General features: G+C 40.9%; 1 protein-coding gene across 1 annotated transcript in view; it reads left to right on the top strand.

Moving 5' to 3' along the window:
* mccc2 (methylcrotonoyl-CoA carboxylase 2 (beta)) overlaps positions 1-16883 on the top strand; it is a 45283-nt gene extending 28400 nt beyond the window's left edge. The window contains exons 10-17 of the mRNA XM_034170985.1: positions 1309-1404; positions 8558-8630; positions 8737-8813; positions 10573-10639; positions 10977-11133; positions 13603-13717; positions 14639-14724; positions 16614-16883. Coding sequence (XP_034026876.1) covers positions 1309-1404; positions 8558-8630; positions 8737-8813; positions 10573-10639; positions 10977-11133; positions 13603-13717; positions 14639-14724; positions 16614-16731 — 789 coding nt within the window. The 3' untranslated portion in view covers positions 16732-16883. The remainder of the gene's footprint in view (positions 1-1308; positions 1405-8557; positions 8631-8736; positions 8814-10572; positions 10640-10976; positions 11134-13602; positions 13718-14638; positions 14725-16613) is intronic.
* The last annotated feature ends 4802 nt before the right edge of the window (positions 16884-21685 follow it).

Here is a 21685-nt window from a genome sequence, read left to right as displayed (position 1 = left end):
CGTGCGCATGCGTGAGTTTTTTCACGCGTGTCGGTGACATCATTTCCCTGTGGGCAGGCCTTGAGTGAGATGTGGTCCCGCCCTCTCGGCTGAATTCCTTTGTTTCACACGCTGCTCGAGACGGCGCGCGTTGCTTTATCAAAAATTTTTCTGGACCTGTGAGGAATATCCGAGTGGACACTATTCGAGAAATTAAGCTGGTTTTCGGTGAAAAGTTTAACGGCTGATGAGAGATTATGGGGTGTTTCTGTCGGTGTAAGGACTTCCCACGGAGCGAGACTTCCTGCAGCGTTTCCAGGCGCTGTCGTTGGCCTGTTTCGAGCTGAAAACATCCTAATTTAAGGCTTAATTCACCCAGGACATCGTGAGAGAACAGAGAAGATTCAGAAGAGGCCGGCATGAGGAATTTATGCGGACATTCCACTGTTTAAGGACATTTTTTTAATGAAAGACGTACGTGCAAATTCGCCGAGTCGTTTCCGTGACGACTCGGCAAATCTGTGTGCGCCGCGACAGGAAAAACACCTCCGTGTTGAAAACCATTTGTAGAATTCAGGCGGCTTTTAATGGCTTTCAACAAGTGAGTAACTGAGAAATTGTTTAACAGCTTGGGCATGTTCCAACTTGCCCGTTAAGATTTCCAACGGAGGTGTTTTTCCTGCCGCGACCCCCCGTGGTCGGTCCAGCCCGACATGCGACTCTGCCCGCACGTTCTTTCATTACAAAATGACCGTTAACAATGGAATGTCCGAATAAACTCCTCATGCCGACTTCTTCTGAAAGTTCTCTGTTCTCTGACGACTTACTGCGTCAACAGAGCCTGAAATGTGGAAGTTTTCAACTTGAAACGGCGAGACGCTGCCGCCTCGAAGCGCAGATCGCCGTCAGGCGCCGTGGACCGTCCTTAAAGCGACACTACCAGACCAAAATCTCTCATCAGCCGTTAAAATTTTTACCGAAAACCAGCTGAATTTATTGAATGGTGTCCACTCAGTTGTGCCTTACAGTTTTGAAAAAATTTTTTATCAAACAAAGCAACAGTCTCTGAGCCATTCCTTAACAATGAAAAAAATCGACGAGCGGGTGGACGACTCCTCACTCAAAGACTGCCCACAGGCGAATGACGTAACCGACAGGCGTGAAAAAACTCTTGCATGCCCACGAGGTTCAAGCATGTCTGATGTAATCACACGTGATTCAAATCCATATGGTTTTTGAAAAAATAATAAGGTCGGATACTTTTCTAATAGACCTCGTATACTGTGAGTGCATTAGTGTATTTATTTATTTTTCTGTGTTTATTTTTAGGTTGCAACAGAACCTCCAGAAGCCCCTCTCTACCCTGCAGATGAACTGTATGGCATAGTTGGAGAAAACCTTAAACGCAACTTTGATGTCAGAGAGGTAACTTGATTTGCCCAGTTGAATTCACATGCACAGGCTGTGCATTCATGCAAGTGATTTGAAAGCTTTAGCACTCTGAAATGGATTTTGTTTAATAAATGATGTGGATTCTTCTTAACTGTAACGGAGAAAAGTTGTGTGTTGTATGGAATAAGCTCATTAAGGTTCACTTCAAAGACTCCGGTCATTTGATTCTTTGTTCATTCAGTTGTACAGATTATTTATGTTTGCAGCCGCAAGCTCCTTGAAGCATTTCGTACTCTTACGATGATTTCACACATACCTTGTTTGATCTCGGCCTTCTGACTCCTATTTGGTTTGGACCTAACCAAAATAGCAAGTGTGAAAGCTGCCTTGTACCATGGACCAAAAGTCTTCTAACCAAAGCAGGTGGTCTTGGTCTGGATTAAATTTAACCATGGTCTGGTGTGTATACTTTTTGGGGGGTGTGGTTCAGACTTTTCAGGAAGTCGAAGCAGGATTTCATCACCCATTAAACAGTAGAAGATGAAGAGAAGCCAACAAACACTTTAATTAATGTATCAGATTAAAACCAGGTGACTCTCTGTGTTGCTGTCTTTCCCCCCTCCTTGTTAAAGAAAAAACAAACATCCAATTTGTCCTTGTGTCAGATGGGAAAAGTTGAGAATTTTTTTGGCTTTTGATAGCAAGTACCATCATGTGGTGCTGGTAAAAATACCTTAACAATCCTCCTGGCATCTGTCCGTCTGCGGGAGACAATGGTGTAGCGTCCAGTTTGTTTTTTGCTTTTTTGGCTTGTTTGTTTTCTTACACTTTTTCAATTCAATTTTTGTTTATTTTATTTATACAGCTCCAAATCACAACAAAGCTGCCACAAGCAAGGTCTAACCTTACCAACCTTTAGAGCAGTATTGTCTAAACTATTCCAGAAAGGGCTGAGAGGTGCAAGTTTTCCTTGCAGCCACTGACTTCAACAGGTGATCTCACTGATTAACATCCCCTTGAGCAGGTGGGATGAGTTTATCAGTAAAATCACCTACTGGAGTCAGTGGCTGCAAGAAAAACCTGCACCTTCTCAGCCCTTTCTGGAATAGTTTGGACACCACTGCCCTAGAGCAAGCACACAGGTGATAGTTGTAAGGAAAAACTCCCGCTGATGATTTGAGGAGGAAACCTCAAGCAGACCAGACTCAAACAGGTGACCCTCTGTTTGGGCCATGCTACCGACACAGTTGATAATGCAAATATACAGGAAATTTTTGTCTTTTGTTTCTATCTGCACCCGCGCGAATGACTTATCAGTCCAATGCGCGAGTGACAATCTCTGCTGCATTTGTTGCACGTGTTAATAATAATAATAATAGTGTAGTTAAAACAGAAGATATCTGTCATTCATTTTTCTCCATTGAAACTTTTTGTTGTGCTTTCAAACAAACTGTTTACCAAATTTGGCAAGCCGATGTCAGACACACACCTGCAAACCAATCAAGTACATCCTACCTAGATGATGATGTCAGGAAGTATATGTCATGCAAAGTTCTTTGGTCCAACCACAACATAGCGATGTGCAGTGGTGGGCACACTTCCGATAATCCGATAACAGATAATTATCGAAGATAATGTTTTCATTATCAGATTATCTTTTTAGATAACTTTAAAAACCATTATCGGACCAATTATCAGGTTTGATTTTCATTGGACCATACGATCGGCGATCAGGAGGTGGTCCTGAGATGTTAAACGCAGCTTGTTACTCCATGTACACTACACGATGCAGGACGCGCGATTAACCTGAAACTCGGTCCAAAAAATTCCTGCATGAAAAATCGTCTCGCACAGTGTAAAGCACGTTTTACAACATCATAAAACGTGCGCACATTCTCTCTGCATGCAAAACATTTTGCGATGACACTTACAGGGCTCCATAAAAATGCCTGTTTTTACAAATTAAAAAATGGAATATTTTACAAAAGCACATTTATCTGTAAACACCAACACACAACAGACGTCACATTAACGTGTTGGTTTACATAATGAATGACTGAACCAATCAGTGTTTAGCAGAGGCAGTTTTACCCAGAATCCTTTGCGATCTGTCTGTGTTTGTTACAAAACCTCAGAATTAGTGCATTATTCAACATTAAAAGATATATGCTATATTTTAACTTTGTACAAATGACAGAATTGACATTAATAGAGTTATTCTATCGGTATTAATGTTATTTATAAATCAAAACCATAAGTCAGCATGACTTTATTTTTCAAGACCTCCGCCTGACCGGAGTGTTGTAATTAATAGAGAGCTGGCTTTAGGGCTGCTCTCATGGTGCCTCTGTGTTGGGAGCTCTGTAGTAAACAAGCGCTTCCAGCTGGGGCAGAATGTTCAAAGACAAAAGTGTGGTCTCATTGTTTGGGTCTGTTGTTACTTTTAATATTACTAGAAGCTATTGTGGCATTAAAACTTAAATTTGTTTTATTAGTAGTTGTAAATGTACCAGAGACAATATTGGAATTTATCTGTTATCGGTTATCTGTAACTTCCGATACATTTTTGGGTGGTTTATTGTTTTATCTTTATCGAAGATAACTTTTCAGTTATCTGATTATCTGTTATCGAAGTTAATTTTTTGGTTATCTGTGCCCACCACTGGCGATGTGAACCAAACAAAGTGGACCAAGTGTACACAAACATGAACCTTGGTTCATACCTTGATGTGTGAAAATGCCCTTGCTACTAGTTGCTTCTTGCTCTGAGTTCAGTTCATCTTTTTTCTCTTTTGCCTCTGACTGTGGAGGCACTACAGGGTCTTTTATGCATTTCAGATTTACCTTTTTGAGCTGCTAGAGCAACAGCGACCCATCTAATCAACCTGTTTTTAATAATTTCTCTTAGATTAGCAGCTGATTGAAACACTGTCATTGCTCTAGTTGGCAACTTGTGTCTCTGACTGACTCGCTCTTGGAATTCATGGACACCCATACTAACTGATGCCCTGGTGCACACTTGTATGGACTTAGCTAGTAGTTCTCTTCTGATGCTTGCCTTCGTGCTTTGTAATTATAGCTGTGAGTGTTTAAATAAACTGGAGAAAAGACTTAGTGGTCCAGAAGACTAGGACATTTTATTCAGTCTTTCGAATTTGGTCAGTCTTTTCACAACAAATCATAAATAGGGTGATGTGAGCCACTTGAATTTGTAAAAGATGTTATAAGACCTCACTCATAAGGCTGTGACTGACTTCTTACTGTCTGACACCCACCTCACAAACACTGAACATATCTCCAAGGACTGCTTACGCGTATGCACTACATGCACTTTAAATTAGTGTGAATAAGCTCATCAGTGTTGAATCACTGCTCAGTTTGCACAAGACATACTGCTACCACCAGTTACCTCACTGACCACATTTTACTGTCTACTGTATTTATATATGTATTTTATATTCTACTGTTGTGATAACTCTGCACATAAGAGACGACGGTTCTTAAGCCCCCGTCACACATATGAAGAATGTGGAGGAACCATTCTGACACAGCAAATATTGTCATAATCCGATGCAGTGGGGAGGAAAAGAGGCATGGCCAGCCGTGGTCCAAACGCATCCGAACTGCCTTGTGCACACCTGCAGGATGCAGTCCAAACATATTTCAGACAACAGTGAGGTGACACAGACTGCTGTCAGACGACACAGACATTGGAGCTGTCACTCACCCACTCACTCACCCACACAATCAAATCTCTGCTCGTCCTCACATTCCCATCGCTAAACTGACCTCTCATCAGTGTGTGTCTCACATGCCCGTGTACGTGCGTAGAACAGGTGATCCGAGTGATGTGTGTGTCCACTCAGCTGCTCACGTGTATTCACAATGGCTGAATGAGCCGCATGTGCCTGCGTGTGTAGAACAGGTGATCAAAGCAGTGTGCGACTGTGTGGCCGAAATGTTCGCTCAGCTGCGTGTATATGTGTTCATAAACACTGTACCAGCCGCTCTGCCTGCACACGTGGGGCGCACGCAAGCACAGGAGATGTCATCCAGAGAGAGCACAAAGAGGCTGACAGTTGTCAGTGATCGCCTGCTGTTGTACAGTCCGGTGAAGTGTATATTCAGTATATACTTGCATTGCTACATTTTATTTGTCCGGCTAGACTCTGTAACTGCTACCGAACTGTGCTGGCAGTGTGCCATCTTCACACATGCACAGCTTTCAGATGCAGCCAGTGGACTTTCTCTCTTTTTTTTTTTTTTTACTTTTTTGTTGTCATTTCACTTGATACGCATCTTAACACAACTGCAGTTGTGTTATTGTTGTGGGACAGCACTTCACATGGGATTTATTTGTGCCAGAGGTGGATTATGCATTTGTCATCTGATCGACATTGCCGCACATAGAGCAGCCGGATGAAAGGGACTTGACCAGCTGTCTGTGCTGCGCTGGGGAGCGCGAGGTACTGGAGGTGAGTTACATGTTTATTTATGTCATCATGGGCTGGCAAACATTTCTCATCATACCTGCTACAGATTTAGGAGGTGAACATGTAATAGTACGTGCGTTACAACGGTGACATCCTGTTCAGCTGCATTGCTGGGCACTGCACCGAGCCTCTGATGCGTTCACAGTGCCACATACATGTTATTACATAACATTTCCTTTGCCCTTCCTGGCCGAAGTCCAGTGGAGGTGGACAAACGTGGCACAACATGTCGGCAGGCTTTGCTGTGACTGATCAGTCTCAGAGCTCAATCATCCACGATCAAATCATTTCAAATGCTGCTTTAATGCCGTCAGAATATGAAAATTGCCATCAGATGGTCGTCAGATTACACATAGACCACCGTCGGACAGGTGTCCCATCTCGATGGCACCCGGAGAGTTTTTTAACATGTGCATCACACTCGGGGCCGCCGGCCGATTTTGACCAACTGTGTCGACTTCCGCAGATGGCTGTCAGAACTTTTTGGAACTGAAATCTGACACTTTTCGGATGTGTGCCAATTCATAAGTCCGACGCCACTCTGCGTGATTCTGGCTATTCCGGTAATACTGTTTTTTGTTGTTGTTGTTTTTTTTTTTTTACTCTGTGTGTCTGGGAAACTGAGAGTAGCGGAAATTAAGTCCTCAATATGTCTGTCTTTATTTGTCAGAACTGGCAAATAAAGTTGAATTAACTTGATGTTTCCGCACAGAAAATTCATCAGGCATCGATAAGGGAATCGTTAAAGAACCGCGCCAATAAGCAGAATTGATCGTGTCACTGATCATAATAAAATCTTATCAATTCCGATTCCTAATTGAGACCCAGTAATTTTAAAAGTAAAACAAATCTATTTCTCCACCACTTGATTGTCATGGTATAGGGTAGTTTTTCTTTTTTTTAGTTTAGTTTTATAGATTACTTTGTACGCCGTAACCATCTTGCTCTGAGCACACCTGATCCTGACATATCTGGGAAGTGAATCGGAGTTGGTCCTGATTAAGATGGTATCACACTTGGTCAGAGTGTTGGAGAGTAGTTGGAGATGCGACTTCGCGACAAAACATTACCAACAAATTCACAGTTGGTATCTCACTGAAGTGGCACAATCAACACATTGTATAGAAAGTATTAACTTGGTGATATCCATGTGAATAGATGCTGTGGAAATTCTCCCAACTGTATCCAGTAAGGAACAGCCCTGTAAATAATAATAAAATCAAATTAATAATAAAATAATAAAAAATAATATTAACAAAGTCTAGTTTGGCTCCACTGAGGAGAAAAAAATACAACACCAAGAAAACTATGAACAGGGCACTCACCCACTTGTAGAATGATTTCCAGCAGGGTGAAATATGCAATGTCCAGCGGTCCAAGCCATCAAAGAGCTCCTGGCTGGCGCTGTCACAGGGATGGTGCGTGATCACCACCTGCAAGATGAAATATGTAATGTCCAGCAGTGCGTGACATTCTCCTGTGGAAAGATGTCCTCTGTTCTGGGGACTGGCCAGTATTCATCCACTGATGTGTTGAAGCCCACCTCTGTGCATGTGGGCTGACCATGCGTTTATGCAGCTTACTGCTGCCAGCATGAGAATTTTTCCCATTGTGGCCCTGATTTAGAAGAAAAACAAAGATAATCCCAGCTGTCATGGACAGGTGTGGCCATGCCCGCTGAACTACCATAGGTCAGTAGTTGATCGCGTCTGTCGGACTCCCTCAGCCGCTTCCAGAAGCACAGTCTTTCTTTGATTATCTCAGCTATTTCACCGTGCTCCCAGGGCAGCTCGTGTGTGACTCCCATGAGGAATCTCAGATCCTTGTTTTCTCTCCAATCACTCAAAATGTAGTTTTATCCGTCTTCAACCCCTCACAAAGTTCTCTCACGATTCTCGCCTGTTAGGAGTCAAGGAGACTACAATCAGAGGGCTTTTCAAGGGTTGCGACAGCTCTGTGAGGACTTGGCGAGGACTTTTGTCACCTTGGAAGCTTCAGACTGTTCTAAATTCATGCAACGTACAATTGACACCCTGTGATTCTTGCAAGAGGGTGGCACCTTCCAGCAATTGTCACGTGATATCTTGTAAAATCCCTTGCAAATGCTGGGTTTTGAGACTTCATGGTAACAAACAGAGCTGCGCACATTATTTCTCCAGGTAGAGCTAGATTTGCGAACTCAATGGCATCCAGTGTGAAACTCAGTGAATGGGGGCAACCCCTTAAACAAAAATAAGAAACTGAACTCTTTTTCACTATTTTGAGAATAAAATACATAAATGATCAATTTTTTACTTCTTGACACTTTTTATAGGTTTAGAATTCTCTTTGAAGCAAAGATGTTCAAATCGCATTAATAATGAATGGGCATCAATCCCTTTGCTTTTCCTTTTGCTGCAGGCTATCCAGCTGTTCCCTTTAGTTTTTAAATGTGTGCTTTTTGCTTCTAGCTATAGACCCAGGAGCAGAAATCACTGCTGGCCCACAAGAAGTAAAATTCTCTTTAGTATAGAACAGTGTTTGAAGTCCATTTAGGAAACAAGATCACCTGGCATGCTGCTTTCATTGCAGCTTTTCAATTATAATTGGCTTGTCAACACAAGGAGGATTTAAATAGTTTAAAACTTACAAACCATGTCAGGTCATTATTATTGCTTCATTAACTTTCATAATTTTTGCCACATTGATCACAGGTCATTGCCAGAATTGTGGATGGCAGTAAGTTTGACGAATTCAAGGCTTTCTATGGAGACACACTTGTAACAGGTATGTAATATAACTTGTTTTTTCTTCTACACCTTCACAGTACAGAGAATTGAGTTGCTTTTAACATTTAGCCTTCACAGATTTAACTTGGATCCATCTTGTTCAGGATTTTCAAGAATATTTGGTTATCCTGTTGGAATCATTGGCAACAATGGAGTGTTATTTTCAGAATCTGCCAAAAAGGTACAGTGCTATAAAATATAAATCTGAATTATGTGTTTGCACCGCTGCCATCTCGAAAGCACAAATGGCGTATGTGGGGAGTGATAGAATTTCACAGCAGCACCACAGTGTTAATTGAAACCTCAGATTTGCCTTTTGACTTTATAAAAACAATTCACGCTGTGCTTGCCACAGCCTGTTTCTGTTAGTTTTATCAGCCTACACGTGGAATGTATACTAGTACTGTGCATATTTTTAAAAGGTAAAATTGTTTTGATTTTTTTTCAAGGGAGTTGGCTTTGTTGTAATGGAATGTGCTTCTCTAAATGTCAAGGACTTTTAACGTGAGACTGAAGTAGTTCAGAGAATATTTTCCACAGAGATTTTGTGCTGAATACCAATTTTCCTCTCTTGAGAGGTCAGGGAAAATGTCTTTAGGAGTACTGACCCTCATAGTTAAGGCACTGATTTTCTCGCATACAGAAAGCTTTCAAACCACACTTGTCTGAATTGTCTTCTGTGTAAATGGCATAATAACAATGCTTAGAAATGAAAGACGCGGTCATAGTTTTCATTCAGTGTGATTCACTTTGTTTATAGGCCTCTGTGACTTGAATAGTTTTGATTTGCAAACATTAAATTAGTGATGACAGATCAAGTTTTTAGCCCATATTTGATATAAATTACATGCTTGAGATTTTCTTGATTTGTTGTTGTTTTTTCCCCCCTGTGAGGTCTTCATATGACAGCATGAGCATTAGTCACACTTGGAGAGCTTTTCCAAGAAAGCTCAATACAGCGCCTCCTGTTCATTTTTGAGCTACACTCTCATCATTTAAGACATGCCTGGTCTTCTATTATGCTAACTGTTAAACGCTTCAAAAGCTGTTTGTCAAGGGGGCCGACAGCAGAGACAATATGAAATTGCTCTGTTGTGAAAACATTCAAGAACAAACTGAGGAATCATTCTTCACCATGTGACAGTTTCTTATTAGCAGCCTTCTTTTCATTGTTAACATTTTACAAATACAGCGAAACTTCCTCATTGGAAAGTCAGCAGTGTTAAGAGCCACAGTGATGAAAACACCTGAACAGTTCACAGTTACAATGTGTTTGGAAATTTTTTGTTTTCTTTTCTTTTCTTACACTGCAGCCGTTTGTGCTCATTTTCTTGTGTGACGGCGTCTGGCAGCTCTGTGTGGTGGAGTGAATTTTCCTGGCAAGATTGAAGAGCTCTCAGCTCCCTTTCTACTGAATTAAATTTCAGTAAATAGGAAAGCATTTGAAGGGGAACATTTATTTTGTGTTGTTCCTTTTCTGACCTGTTTGGTCTCTAGCCAAATGAGGATGATAATTAACCTGAGGGGTTCTTCTGGCATGGGCAGTGAGGGATCTCACGCAGCTGATCACTCTGGGGATTTAAACGCATTGCAGTTCAGCCAGTGTTTCATCATTTTTGAACTTCTTGTAATCCAGGAGAAATCCAGACAGGATAGTCTGATTGTACAAAAACAGGTTTTGTTTCTCTCAAGCAGCTCATCACATCTGCAGTCTATGATCCCAAACAGCTCTGTGCTTCAAGTCTGTGTTAGACATTTACCCATTTCTTTTTGTACTTTCAAGCTTCCGTGTTTACTCTGCGTGTCTCAAATCGATCCACATTATTACGCTTTAAGATGCCGTACATCACTGGTACTTGTGTGTTTTGTTTTGTTTTTTCCTTTTGAGCAAAGGTGACCTGGTCATATATGAGACTCACTGTTATAAAATTTTGTTTCAGGGGACCCATTTCATCCAATTATGTTGCCAACGAAACATTCCACTTATCTTTCTCCAAAATATAACAGGTTAGTTGTAATTATGAGAGTTTGAGAAAAATGCCTTTTAAAGGCACATTCGTGGTGTTTCATGTTGTGTAGCTTGAATGGGGTACAGGCAGTTCATGTATATGTAGTATTTGAGAAGAATGCTTGTGTACAGTATATAGTAATAATATGCTGTGGTAATATGCAAAATATAACTCTAGTCTGACTGATCTCTTTTTCAACATGCTTTTTTGTTTGTTTGTTTTTTTGCCTGTATTTAAACTGAAGTTAATCATTTACCCCTCAGAGTAAAATACACAATTACAGTTTTTCACATTCTCTCACTTCTGTTAATATTAAAACTACGTCTTCATCTTAGGATTCATGGTGGGTCGAGAGTATGAAGCAGGAGGAATTGCCAAAGACGGAGCCAAGATGGTGATGGCAGTTGCCTGCGCTAGTGTGCCAAAGGTCACTGTTATCATTGGCGGTTCATACGGTGCAGGAAACTACGGCATGTGCGGCAGGGCATACAGGTACAAGGATCCCTAAATACTGCACTGTGATTACTGTGATCACAACCAAAATAGAAAGGAGGGTCAAAGAGGTATCAGCATTTGTACAGAAGAAGAGATGATTTCAGTCTTCCTCCACATTTTCCATGATATCCTCCAAGCTTGCTGTCATTTCATATGGAAAAGTCAGACGCCTATTTTTTCTTCTAAATACTTAATTACATAGCTAATAGTGGGCTCCATTGCTTTTAAAAATTTGAGCTGCACACAATATTGCATTTTTGTAGCACTTACTCTGCACCCGTTGCTCCTTCCTTTTAAAGTAACACATTCATGAGTTGAAAAGTTATTATCATCTTACTTTATTATATCTTAAAAATACTCAGTTTGTTTTTAAATCCACTGCAAACAAATATTTGGCAAGCTATATAGGAATCACCCTAGAGTTTACTGCTGATTCTGCACAGTGCTGCTATATTCATGGACAAGATGAGACCAAGACCAGGTCTGAGTGTTACCATTTGTAAAAATGTATTGATGAAGCCAGTTGGTCTGTCCATCAGAATTTTAAGCACACTTCCACCTCACCCATATAGTGGATTTCCGTAAATCTTCACACAGTGGTTGCACACCATCTGAATATATATGAGGTCTGTTAGAAAAGTATCTGACCTTTTTATTTTTTGCAAAAACCATATGGATTTGAATCACGTGTGATTGCATCAGCAAAGCTTGAACCTTCATGCGCATGCGTGAGTTTTTTCACGCCTTTCGGTTGCGTCATTCGCCTGTGAGCAGGCTTTGAGTGAGCACTGGTCCTCCCCCTCGTCGGATTTTCATTGTGAGGAAAATGTCTGAACGGCTGGAGCAGCGCTGCATCAAATTTTTCCAGAAACTGTGAGAGACAGGCAGGTGGACACCATTCGGAAAATTCAGATGGCTTTCAGGGACGATTTTATGGGCATCACACAGATTAAGGAGTGTTACAGCCGGTTTAAAGACGGCGCACAATGGCGGAGGGTGTGCGGCGCTCCGAGCGGCGATCGACAGGCTGAAATGACCAGATCATTTCCAAACTGAATGCTGTGTTGATCCGGGACGTTGTCTGACTACCAGAGAAATGGCAGAAAACGTGGACATAGCACTTTCCCGGCACATTCCACTGTTAAAGGAGATTTTGTCATGAAAACAGGAGCAGAGGAATTCGCCACGGAGCCGCTAATGGCGCGGAACGAAAGCACCTCCGTGTTGGTCTCACAGGACATGTGACATGCCCAGATCTTCGACAATTTCTCGGATACTCACTCGACTGAAAAGCCACCCAAAGCCGTCTGAATCTTCCGAATGGTGGAAGAGCTGGGCATGTCCCGTGAGACTTCCAACACGGAGGTGCTTTTTGTTCTGCGCCATTACACGGCTCCGTCCTGATGCGCGAATTCCGCCGAAAGTCTTTCATTACAAAATCTCCTGTAACAGTGTAATGTGCCGAAAAAGTGCTATGTCTACCTCTCTTGCCATTTCTCTGGTAGTCAGACAACGTCCCGGATCAACACAGCCTTCACTTTGGAAATGATCTGGTCGTTTCAGCCTGTCGATGGCCGCTCGAAGCGCGGCGCGCTCTCAGCCGCTGTGGGCCGTCTTTAATCCGCTTGTAATGCTCCTTAATCTGTGTGATGCCCATAAGATCTTCACCGAAAGCCATCTGAATTTTCTGAATGGTTTCCACCTGGCTGTCTCTCACAGTTTCTGAAAAAATTTTGATGCAGAAAAGCGGCAGTCACTCAGCCATTTTCCTGACAATAAAAAAACGCAGAGGGGGCTGGACCACTCCTCCCACAAAGCGTGCTCACAGGCGAATGACGCAACCGACAGGCGTGAAAAAACTCACGCATGCGCACGAAGGTTCAAGCTTGGCTGATGCAATCACACGTGATTCAAATCCATATGGTTTTTGCAAAAAATAAAAAGGTTGGATACTTTTCTAACAGACCTCGTACATCAAGGGAAAATAATTATTTTCTAACATTTGCCAAGTGGTCAGTGCATTTGCTTCTAAAATAGAAGGTTCCTGATTCGACACCACCCCTGCCGATTCTCCTTGTAATGTAGAGTTGTATCAGAAAGGGCATCTGGTGTAAATCCTGTGTCAAATCTACATGCAGATTCATATCTGATCTGCTGTGGTGACCCAGAACATAAAGGGAGGAGCCACAAAAACTTAACTGTTTTCAAGGGGAGATAATTAAACCTGTGTTGGGTTTTTGTTTTAATTCATCATATTTGTTAATCACATGTACAGAGGTTGACCAGTTTGTTAATTCGGGTATTTTATGGCAAAACATTTTCAACCGTTCACATGCAAGCAACTAATGTGACAGAGCGGTAGCATCATTTTGTGAGCTACACCACAAGATTCCCCTGATCCCCCCTCCAGTGTAGCATAGCAAACACAAGCAAAATAACTTTTGATTTCTGTTTCTCCTATTACAGCCCTCGCTTCTTGTACATGTGGCCAAATGCCCGAATCTCTGTCATGGGTGGTGAACAAGCTGCTACTGTCCTGGCAACCATCACCAAGGATCAGAAAGCACGTGAAGGAAAGGAGGTACATTTCAAACTAAATTGTTCCATCCACGCCTCACAGGAAACATGTGAACTGGCTTTTGTTTGATGTCAGAACCATTAACATCAAAGTGCTTTTCTTTGGGTAATGGTTTGACAAAGCATTTTTGTAAGAATACACTTATTTCAGTGAAGCCTTGTCCTTAGTCGAGCATTTAGGAGATGGCTGTAATTAGGCTCTGTCAGGTATTTTGTTATGGGTGTTTTAAAAGTGCATTAATAGGTTCAAAACGACGCCTCTCATCAGAGCTCTGATTGCAGGGGTTTCATTAAAATGGCAATTAACCACTGGAAACTACAATACTGGTCAAATGCACATCAGTAAAAAGTAATAATTAGTATTGAAGTTGGTTTTAAATACTTTGTTTTGATACCTTTAGTGTGCACTATTATATCCTCCACCCTGCCCTCAAACCGTTTGTTTGCTGGGGAAATATCTAAAAATACCTGTTTTTAGTAAAGTTTGCACATGAGTCATGTGAGCGCTGCTCCTCCTTAACTAGTTTCTGGATTTTGATGAAGCTTCACACAGTGATAGCGCACCATATGAAGATGTGCATGAAGGAAAATAATTCCAGTCCAGCATGTTCAAGGAGAGATAATTTGACTTTTGATTTTAATTGGTGCACAATATAATATTTACTTAGTAAGCACAATTCCCCCAAAAATTTAGAATAGAGAATGCATAGAGAATCTCATAGATATAATAACCAACAGTAACATGTTATATATCAGCGGCATCATCTACAAGTACTAAATCAAACGCTGTTTTAGAGGCTCATTTTTAATATTAATATTATTTAATATGTTGTGCATACATAGGACATTGTGTTGTCATGCTTGCACCTTTCTCTCAGTCTGTGACCACATTGACAACAATTTATTTTTATTAATGTATTCACAGTTCACAGCAGAGCAAGAGGCTGCCATGAAGGAGCCAATAATCCGGCGGTTTGAAGAGGAAGGCAGCCCTTACTACTCCAGTGCCAGGTGGGTTTTCTCATGATGCAGCTCACGCTTGAAGATGACGTGTGCTAAAATGATGTGCTCCTTATTTTAAATGGCATTTTTCTGCACCCCCCTCCCCCCGCCACGATTTCAGCCTTAATGTGAAAAGAAAATGTCGTCTCTTCTGGCATACATCTCAGTGGAATGACATTATTAAGATGAGGGACGTTCAGATTAGACTAACACCATTTGTTATTGTTGTTTTCATTGTGTTGGTATATTGTGTGACATCACTATTCTGAAACTGTTAAACCACCAAAGTGGCATTTCATCCATGGAAAATAATGCTGCGGTGTTTTTCTTCTCTGAGCAGTAAAAAACAATAATGGCTTCATTTGTCACACTTTCCAAACAGCCCGTGCGAAGCGCTTCACACATCATTACAACAAAGCAATGGAATAGATGTGAAACACAGGAGTGCTATAAAAAGAGCATACTAATAAAAACAGATTTAGTAGAAACATAAGAAAATCATAGCAATATATATCACACTATCTTACGTTTTTAAAAGTGAAGAAGACACCTGATGAGCGGCAAAACGTCTTGAAAATCTACAAGTCCAGTGGCTGTAAACGTCTCAATGTCTCCTACCTGGATAACTGAGAATCTACATCGACAAAGGGTGGCAAGCTTTAATTTAACCATATGTCCTTGGGCCACCCATGACTTAATGGTGTACCAGCTCAGGTTTATTGAGGCAGTTAGAAACATTGCATGTCTGAAATGCATTCTGTCACCTTGACCTTATCCATTAGTGCTTATTGCAGGCAGCAGAAAATGTTCACATTACAACAGACTGCTGAAAGAAACTTGATGTGTACATCTGGAATGTTACATCATTTAAAACACTCCAATATACTTTTCTTTTGAATAGTGTGATTTGAAGTAGCAAATTGAAAATTAGCTTAATGGAAATGTGTGTATTTTGAGGAAAAAACTCAAATATCGCAAACATGTTTTTGTGCTCGCATGAGGTAGTTTTTCAGGCAATATGAAAAATCCTGATTTTGAAGAACAGAGAGCATCACAACATTCTAAATACATGGCATAGTATGTTTGGACAGAGGAAGAGACAGCTTGGTCAACCTTGTGTTGTTGTCAGGACAATATTAGATTAAATAATAAAACAAACAAACAATGGATTGGCAATTTTTAGCAGGATTTACTCTTCCATCCCCATGAGTATTGGAATCAGTTCACACGTGAGACTTGCTTGAATGACGGTTATCATGAGGGCAAAACCCAACAGTTGCATTCCAAGAGTTAATGGAAACACTGCAATTTTGCTACTGTGTTTTGTTGAAATTATGAAAAATTGCTTAACTTTTGCGTGAAACTGTAATGGAAACCCAGCTAATGGCTCCTATCTTGTGACAAAGCAGTGCCACCATAAGGGTTGTTCACTGTAATGTTGCATTGTTTCTGAATTTGAACCAAGCGTTCTGTCATCACATGCACAGTTTGAACAAGTCAGTGAATGACAGCAACGTCTTCTCTTATACGCTGTCCTGCTACATCATTCTGTGGAAGGACAACAACAGAAGAATGTGTGTGTGTGTGTGGCAAGGTACATGATTATTGTAATCACTGTTAGAGAAAAGATTGCTTTTACCTTGGGTGATGGTAATAATAAATAAATAAATAACTTCTCCAGACAGAAATACAGAGTGAAAAGGAGAAAACACCTGCTGAGTGTTTGAAGCTTAAAGATGAAGGAACATAAACAAGGAAGTGGTTCGGAGAAGGCAATACATTTCTAATACATCTGACACCAGACTGGCATAAAGTAGGACAGAGTGCCTGAAATGAATGAGGCGGAAAGTCTCAGAACAACATTCTAATGTGATGTCCTCTCATTAACTTTTTCACAGACTGTGGGACGACGGTATTATTGACCCTGCTGATACACGTCTGGTTTTGGGACTGAGTCTGAGTGCAGCGCTCAATGCGCCAACCAAGAAGACATATTTTGGCGTGTTCAGGATGTGATCTCTTGGTTTGTAACCAGTGTGGACTTTAGAATGACCAGTTAGGATTGAATATCTAGTATTCTTACATTAGTCTTTGTACTTTTATGTTATTTGGGACACAACAAATCCATTTCATTAAAAAAAAATGTAAAAATAAAGAAAATCACAGGATTGGTCTTGCAACTTTGACTTCACAGGATGAGATTCAATAATTGTGGGATATTTCCATTTTTTTAAAGTACCTCTGTATTTTAAGGACCCCCCCCCCCCCACACACACACACACACACACACACACAGACACATACACACACACACTGCTGTGAATGAAGAATTATAAACTTGAAAACCTAAAACCTATATCTGTTGTCTCTTTTGTTGGCACTTACAGTGGGGCCAAAAAGTATTTAGTCAGCCCATGATTGTGCAGTTCTCCTACTTAGAAAGATGAGAGAGGTCTGTAATTTTCATCATAGGTACACTTCAACTATGAGAGACAAAATGAGAAAAAAAAAATCCAGGAAATCACATTGTAGGATTTTTAAAGAATTTATTTGTAAATTATGGTGGAAAATAAGTATTTGGTCAATAATAAATGTTCAACTCAATACTTTGTAACATAATCTTTGTTGGCAATGACAGAGGTCAAACATTTCCTGTAAGTCTTCACCAGGTTTGCACACACTGTAGCTTGTATTTTGGCCCATTCCTCCATGCAGATCTCCTCTAGAGCAGTGATGTTTTTGGGGCTGTCGCTGGGCAACATGGACTTTCAACTCCCTCAACAAATGTTCTATGAAGTTGAGGTCTGGAGACTGGCTAGGCCACTCCAGGTCCTTGAAATGCTTTTTACGGAGCCAATCCTTCATTGCCCGAGCGGCGTGTTTGGGATCATTGTCATGCTGGAAGACCCAGCCATGTTGCATCTTCAATGCTCTCACTGAAGGAAGGAGATTTTTGGCTTAAAATCTCATGATACATAGCCCCCTTCATTCTTCCCTTTACACAGATCAGTTGTCCTGTCCCCTTTGCAGAAAACAGCCCCAAAGCATGATGTTTCCACCCCCCATGCTTCACAGTAGATATGATGTTCTTGGGATGCAACTCAGCGTTCTTCTTCCTCCAAACATGACGAGTTGAGTTTTTACTATAATGTTCTATTTTGGTTTCATCTGACCACATGATATTCTCCAGGCCTGGACATGTACTGGCTTAAGCAGGTGGACACGCCTGGCACTGCAGGAATCGAGTCCCTCTCTGTGTAGTATGTAGCCTTTGTTACTTTGTTTCCAGCTCTCTGCAGGTCATTCATCAGGTCCCTCCATGTTGTTCTGGGATTTTTGTTCACTGTTCTCATGATCATTTTGACCCCACGGGATAACATCTTGCCCTAGATCCCCAGATCGGGGGAGATTATCAGTGGTCTTGTATGTCTTCCATTTTCTTACAATTGCTCCCACAGTTGATTTATTCACACTAGATTCACTCTTCCCAGCCTGGTGCATATCTACAATTTTCTTCCCAGTGTCCTTCGACAGCTCTTTGGTCTTGGCCATGGTTGAGTTTGGAGTCTGACTGTTTGAGGCTGTGGATAGGTGTCTTTTATGCAGATAACAAGTTCCAACAGGTGCCATTAATACAGGTAACAGGTGGAGGACAGAAGAGCTTCTTAAAGAAGTTACAGGTCTGTGAGAGCCAGAAATCTTGCTTGTTTGTGGGTGACCAAATACTTATTTTCCACCATAATTTACAAATAAATTCTTTAAAAATCCTACAATGTGATTTCCTGGATTTTTTTTTCTCATTTTGTTTCTCACAGTTGAAGTGTACCTATGTTAAAAATTACAGACCTCTCTCATCTAAGTAGGAGAACTTGCACAATCAGGGACTGTCTAAATACTTTTTGGCCCACTATACAAATATTTGCTAAAAAAAACATAGTATGGGGGTGCTGTGGAGCTACAGATAGCTGTTTGGCTACAGTGCATTGCAATGGCAGAGGTTCACTTGGCATTGTTTCAGTCTGAGTACTTTTTGATATCCTGGTCTTGGTAGATGAACAGTTTGAAGAAAATGTAAGAAAATACATTTTTTTTCTGATGTCTGAGATCACTGCATTTATCTGTATATACACACTTAAAATCTCTTGTCCACATAGACCTTGGGGGGGGGGGGGGGGGGGTGGTAGTGGGTGCGCCTTCATTGGCGGGTTTCTGTTTCTTTTTCATGCTTGTGCAAACGCTGCATTAGCAGTAGGGAGTAGGATGTGATCTTACGGATGGTGTGCTGGAGGCAATGTGTGCTGTGTACTGAAGCTCAGCCACACAGGATCAATGCTCCACTTTACAAGCTCTGCACAGTTGCAGTTGTATGTTTTTTTTTTTTTTTTTTTTAAATCCTGTTTTGAGGCCACGGAGTGTTTATGGTGCTGTAAGCGGTGAAGCCAGCTGCTTAAACTAGGCGGTCGTTCTTCATCCTCTGTGTGACTGTGGCTGGTACTCCGAGGCTATGGCCAGCCTCAGTGTGAGGAGGGGAGCAGAAATAACTCAGGCGTACCACCAACGCGCATCCTCCACTTCCTACCACCAGTTTTAAACGCTGGTGTGCTGCTTATACAGTGAGGTATAATTTTTGCAAAATGTCAGAGTAGGGAGGCATCAGCATGCTTCTTAAATGCATTTTGTTGCAACTTTGCAGAGGTAATGTCTGCATTATTTTTAAGGCTTGTATGTCAGAACAAAGACACGTTGTGGAATTACAGCGTGTTAGCAAAAATGCTTTTATCACAGTTTGCTGTTTCACTGTTTTTACACTGACCTGACCTTTGTAGAGATGTCACTAAAATGCAGCTGAACATGACAGTAATTTTTCCTTTGACATTTTGGCTTTAAAGACTTGCAACACTTTACAACCCAAAGTGTGACGGCTTCTCCCAGCACCCACTGCAGTAAATGCTTTCTGAACACATAGTATCATCTGGATCCAGACTTAAATGTTTTCTTGGACAGTGGAAAGATGTAGGAGCAGATGTATGCAAAACTTTAAAATGTCAAATTCTACAATATATGGTCAAAGGTGAGATAGTACTTGGATCAAAGGCCACAAAAATCCAAAATAATGTATTTTTATTCAAATTTAACCAGCTGCAGTATTTGTGTTGCAGTCTAATGAGTTATATTGCGTTCGCAGTCTTAACTGATGCTAAATTTTATGTGAATGCCAGCTAATACCGTAAAATGTTTTTGCAGCATTCAAAAATGCATTCATTCATTCAAACCTTTATTTAACCAGGATATAAAAAACTCATTGAGATTAAAAATCTCTTTTACAAGAGTGTCCTTGCCAAGAGGCAACACACAAAAACACACACATACATAAATACATATTACATATTACATAATATATAACATAACATAACATGATTATGTTATAACATAACATAATACATGTTACATATATTACATATTACAAATACATATTACATACATCATCCTCAACATCTAAAAACATTGACAGACCTTTGTTTCATCAGATCCTTTAAAAGATGATTAAAATGACTAAAAGAGACCAAGTCCTTAGTTGCATCTCATCCTGAAGCTGATTCCAAGCAAATGGAGCAGCAAAGTTCAATCAATCAATTTTTTTATATAGCGCCAAATCACAACAAACAGTTGCCCCAAGGCGCTTTATATTGTAAGGCAAGGCCATACAATAATTATGTAAAACCCCAACGGTCAAAACAACCCCCTGTGAGCAAGCACTTGGCTACAGTGGGAAGGAAAAACTCCCTTTTAACAGGAAGAAACCTCCAGCAGAACCAGGCTCAGGGAGGGGCAGTCTTCTGCTGGGACTGGTTGGGGCTGAGGGAGAGAACCAGGAAAAAGACATGCTGTGGAGGGGAGCAGAGATCGATCACTAATGATTAAATGCAGAGTGGTGCATACAGAGCAAAAAGAGAAAGAAACAGTGCATCATGGGAACCCCCCAGCAGTCTACGTCTATAGCAGCATAACTAAGGGATGGTTCAGGGTCACCTGATCCAGCCCTAACTATAAGCTTTAGCAAAAAGGAAAGTTTTAAGCCTAATCTTAAAAGTAGAGAGGGTGTCTGTCTCCCTGATCTGAATTGGGAGCTGGTTCCACAGGAGAGGAGCCTGAAAGCTGAAGGCTCTGCCTCCCATTCTACTCTTACAAACCCTAGGAACTACAAGTAAGCCTGCAGTCTGAGAGCGAAGCGCTCTATTGGGGTGATATGGTACTACGAGGTCCCTAAGATAAGATGGGACCTGATTATTCAAAACCTTATAAGTAAGAAGAAGAATTTTAAATTCTATTCTAGAATTAACAGGAAGCCAATGAAGAGAGGCCAATATGGGTGAGATATGCTCTCTCCTTCTAGTCCCCGTCAGTACTCTAGCTGCAGCATTTTGAATTAACTGAAGGCTTTTTAGGGAACTTTTAGGACAACCTGATAATAATGAATTACAATAGTCCAGCCTAGAGGAAATAAATGCATGAATTAGTTTTTCAGCATCACTCTGAGACAAGACCTTTCTGATTTTAGAGATATTGCGTAAATGCAAAAAAGCAGTCCTACATATTTGTTTAATATGTGCTTTGAATGACATATCCTGATCAAAAATGACTCCAAGATTTCTCACAGTATTACTAGAGGTCAGGGTAATGCCATCCAGAGTAAGGATCTGGTTAGACACCATGTTTCTAAGATTTGTGGGGCCAAGTACAATAACTTCAGTTTTATCTGAGTTTAAAAGCAGGAAATTAGAGGTCATCCATGTCTTTATGTCTGTAAGACAATCCTGCAGTTTAGCTAATTGGTGTGTGTCCTCTGGCTTCATGGATAGATAAAGCTGGGTATCATCTGCATAACAATGAAAATTTAAGCAATACCGTCTAATAATACTGCCTAAGGGAAGCATGTATAAAGTGAATAAAATTGGTCCTAGCACAGAAC

This window comes from Thalassophryne amazonica, chromosome 5 (assembly GCF_902500255.1).
Source record: "Thalassophryne amazonica chromosome 5, fThaAma1.1, whole genome shotgun sequence".
NCBI classification, from domain to species: Eukaryota; Metazoa; Chordata; class Actinopteri; order Batrachoidiformes; family Batrachoididae; genus Thalassophryne; species Thalassophryne amazonica.
Note: the sequence above shows the minus strand (reverse complement) of the source record. Positions and strands in the feature narration are given on the sequence as shown.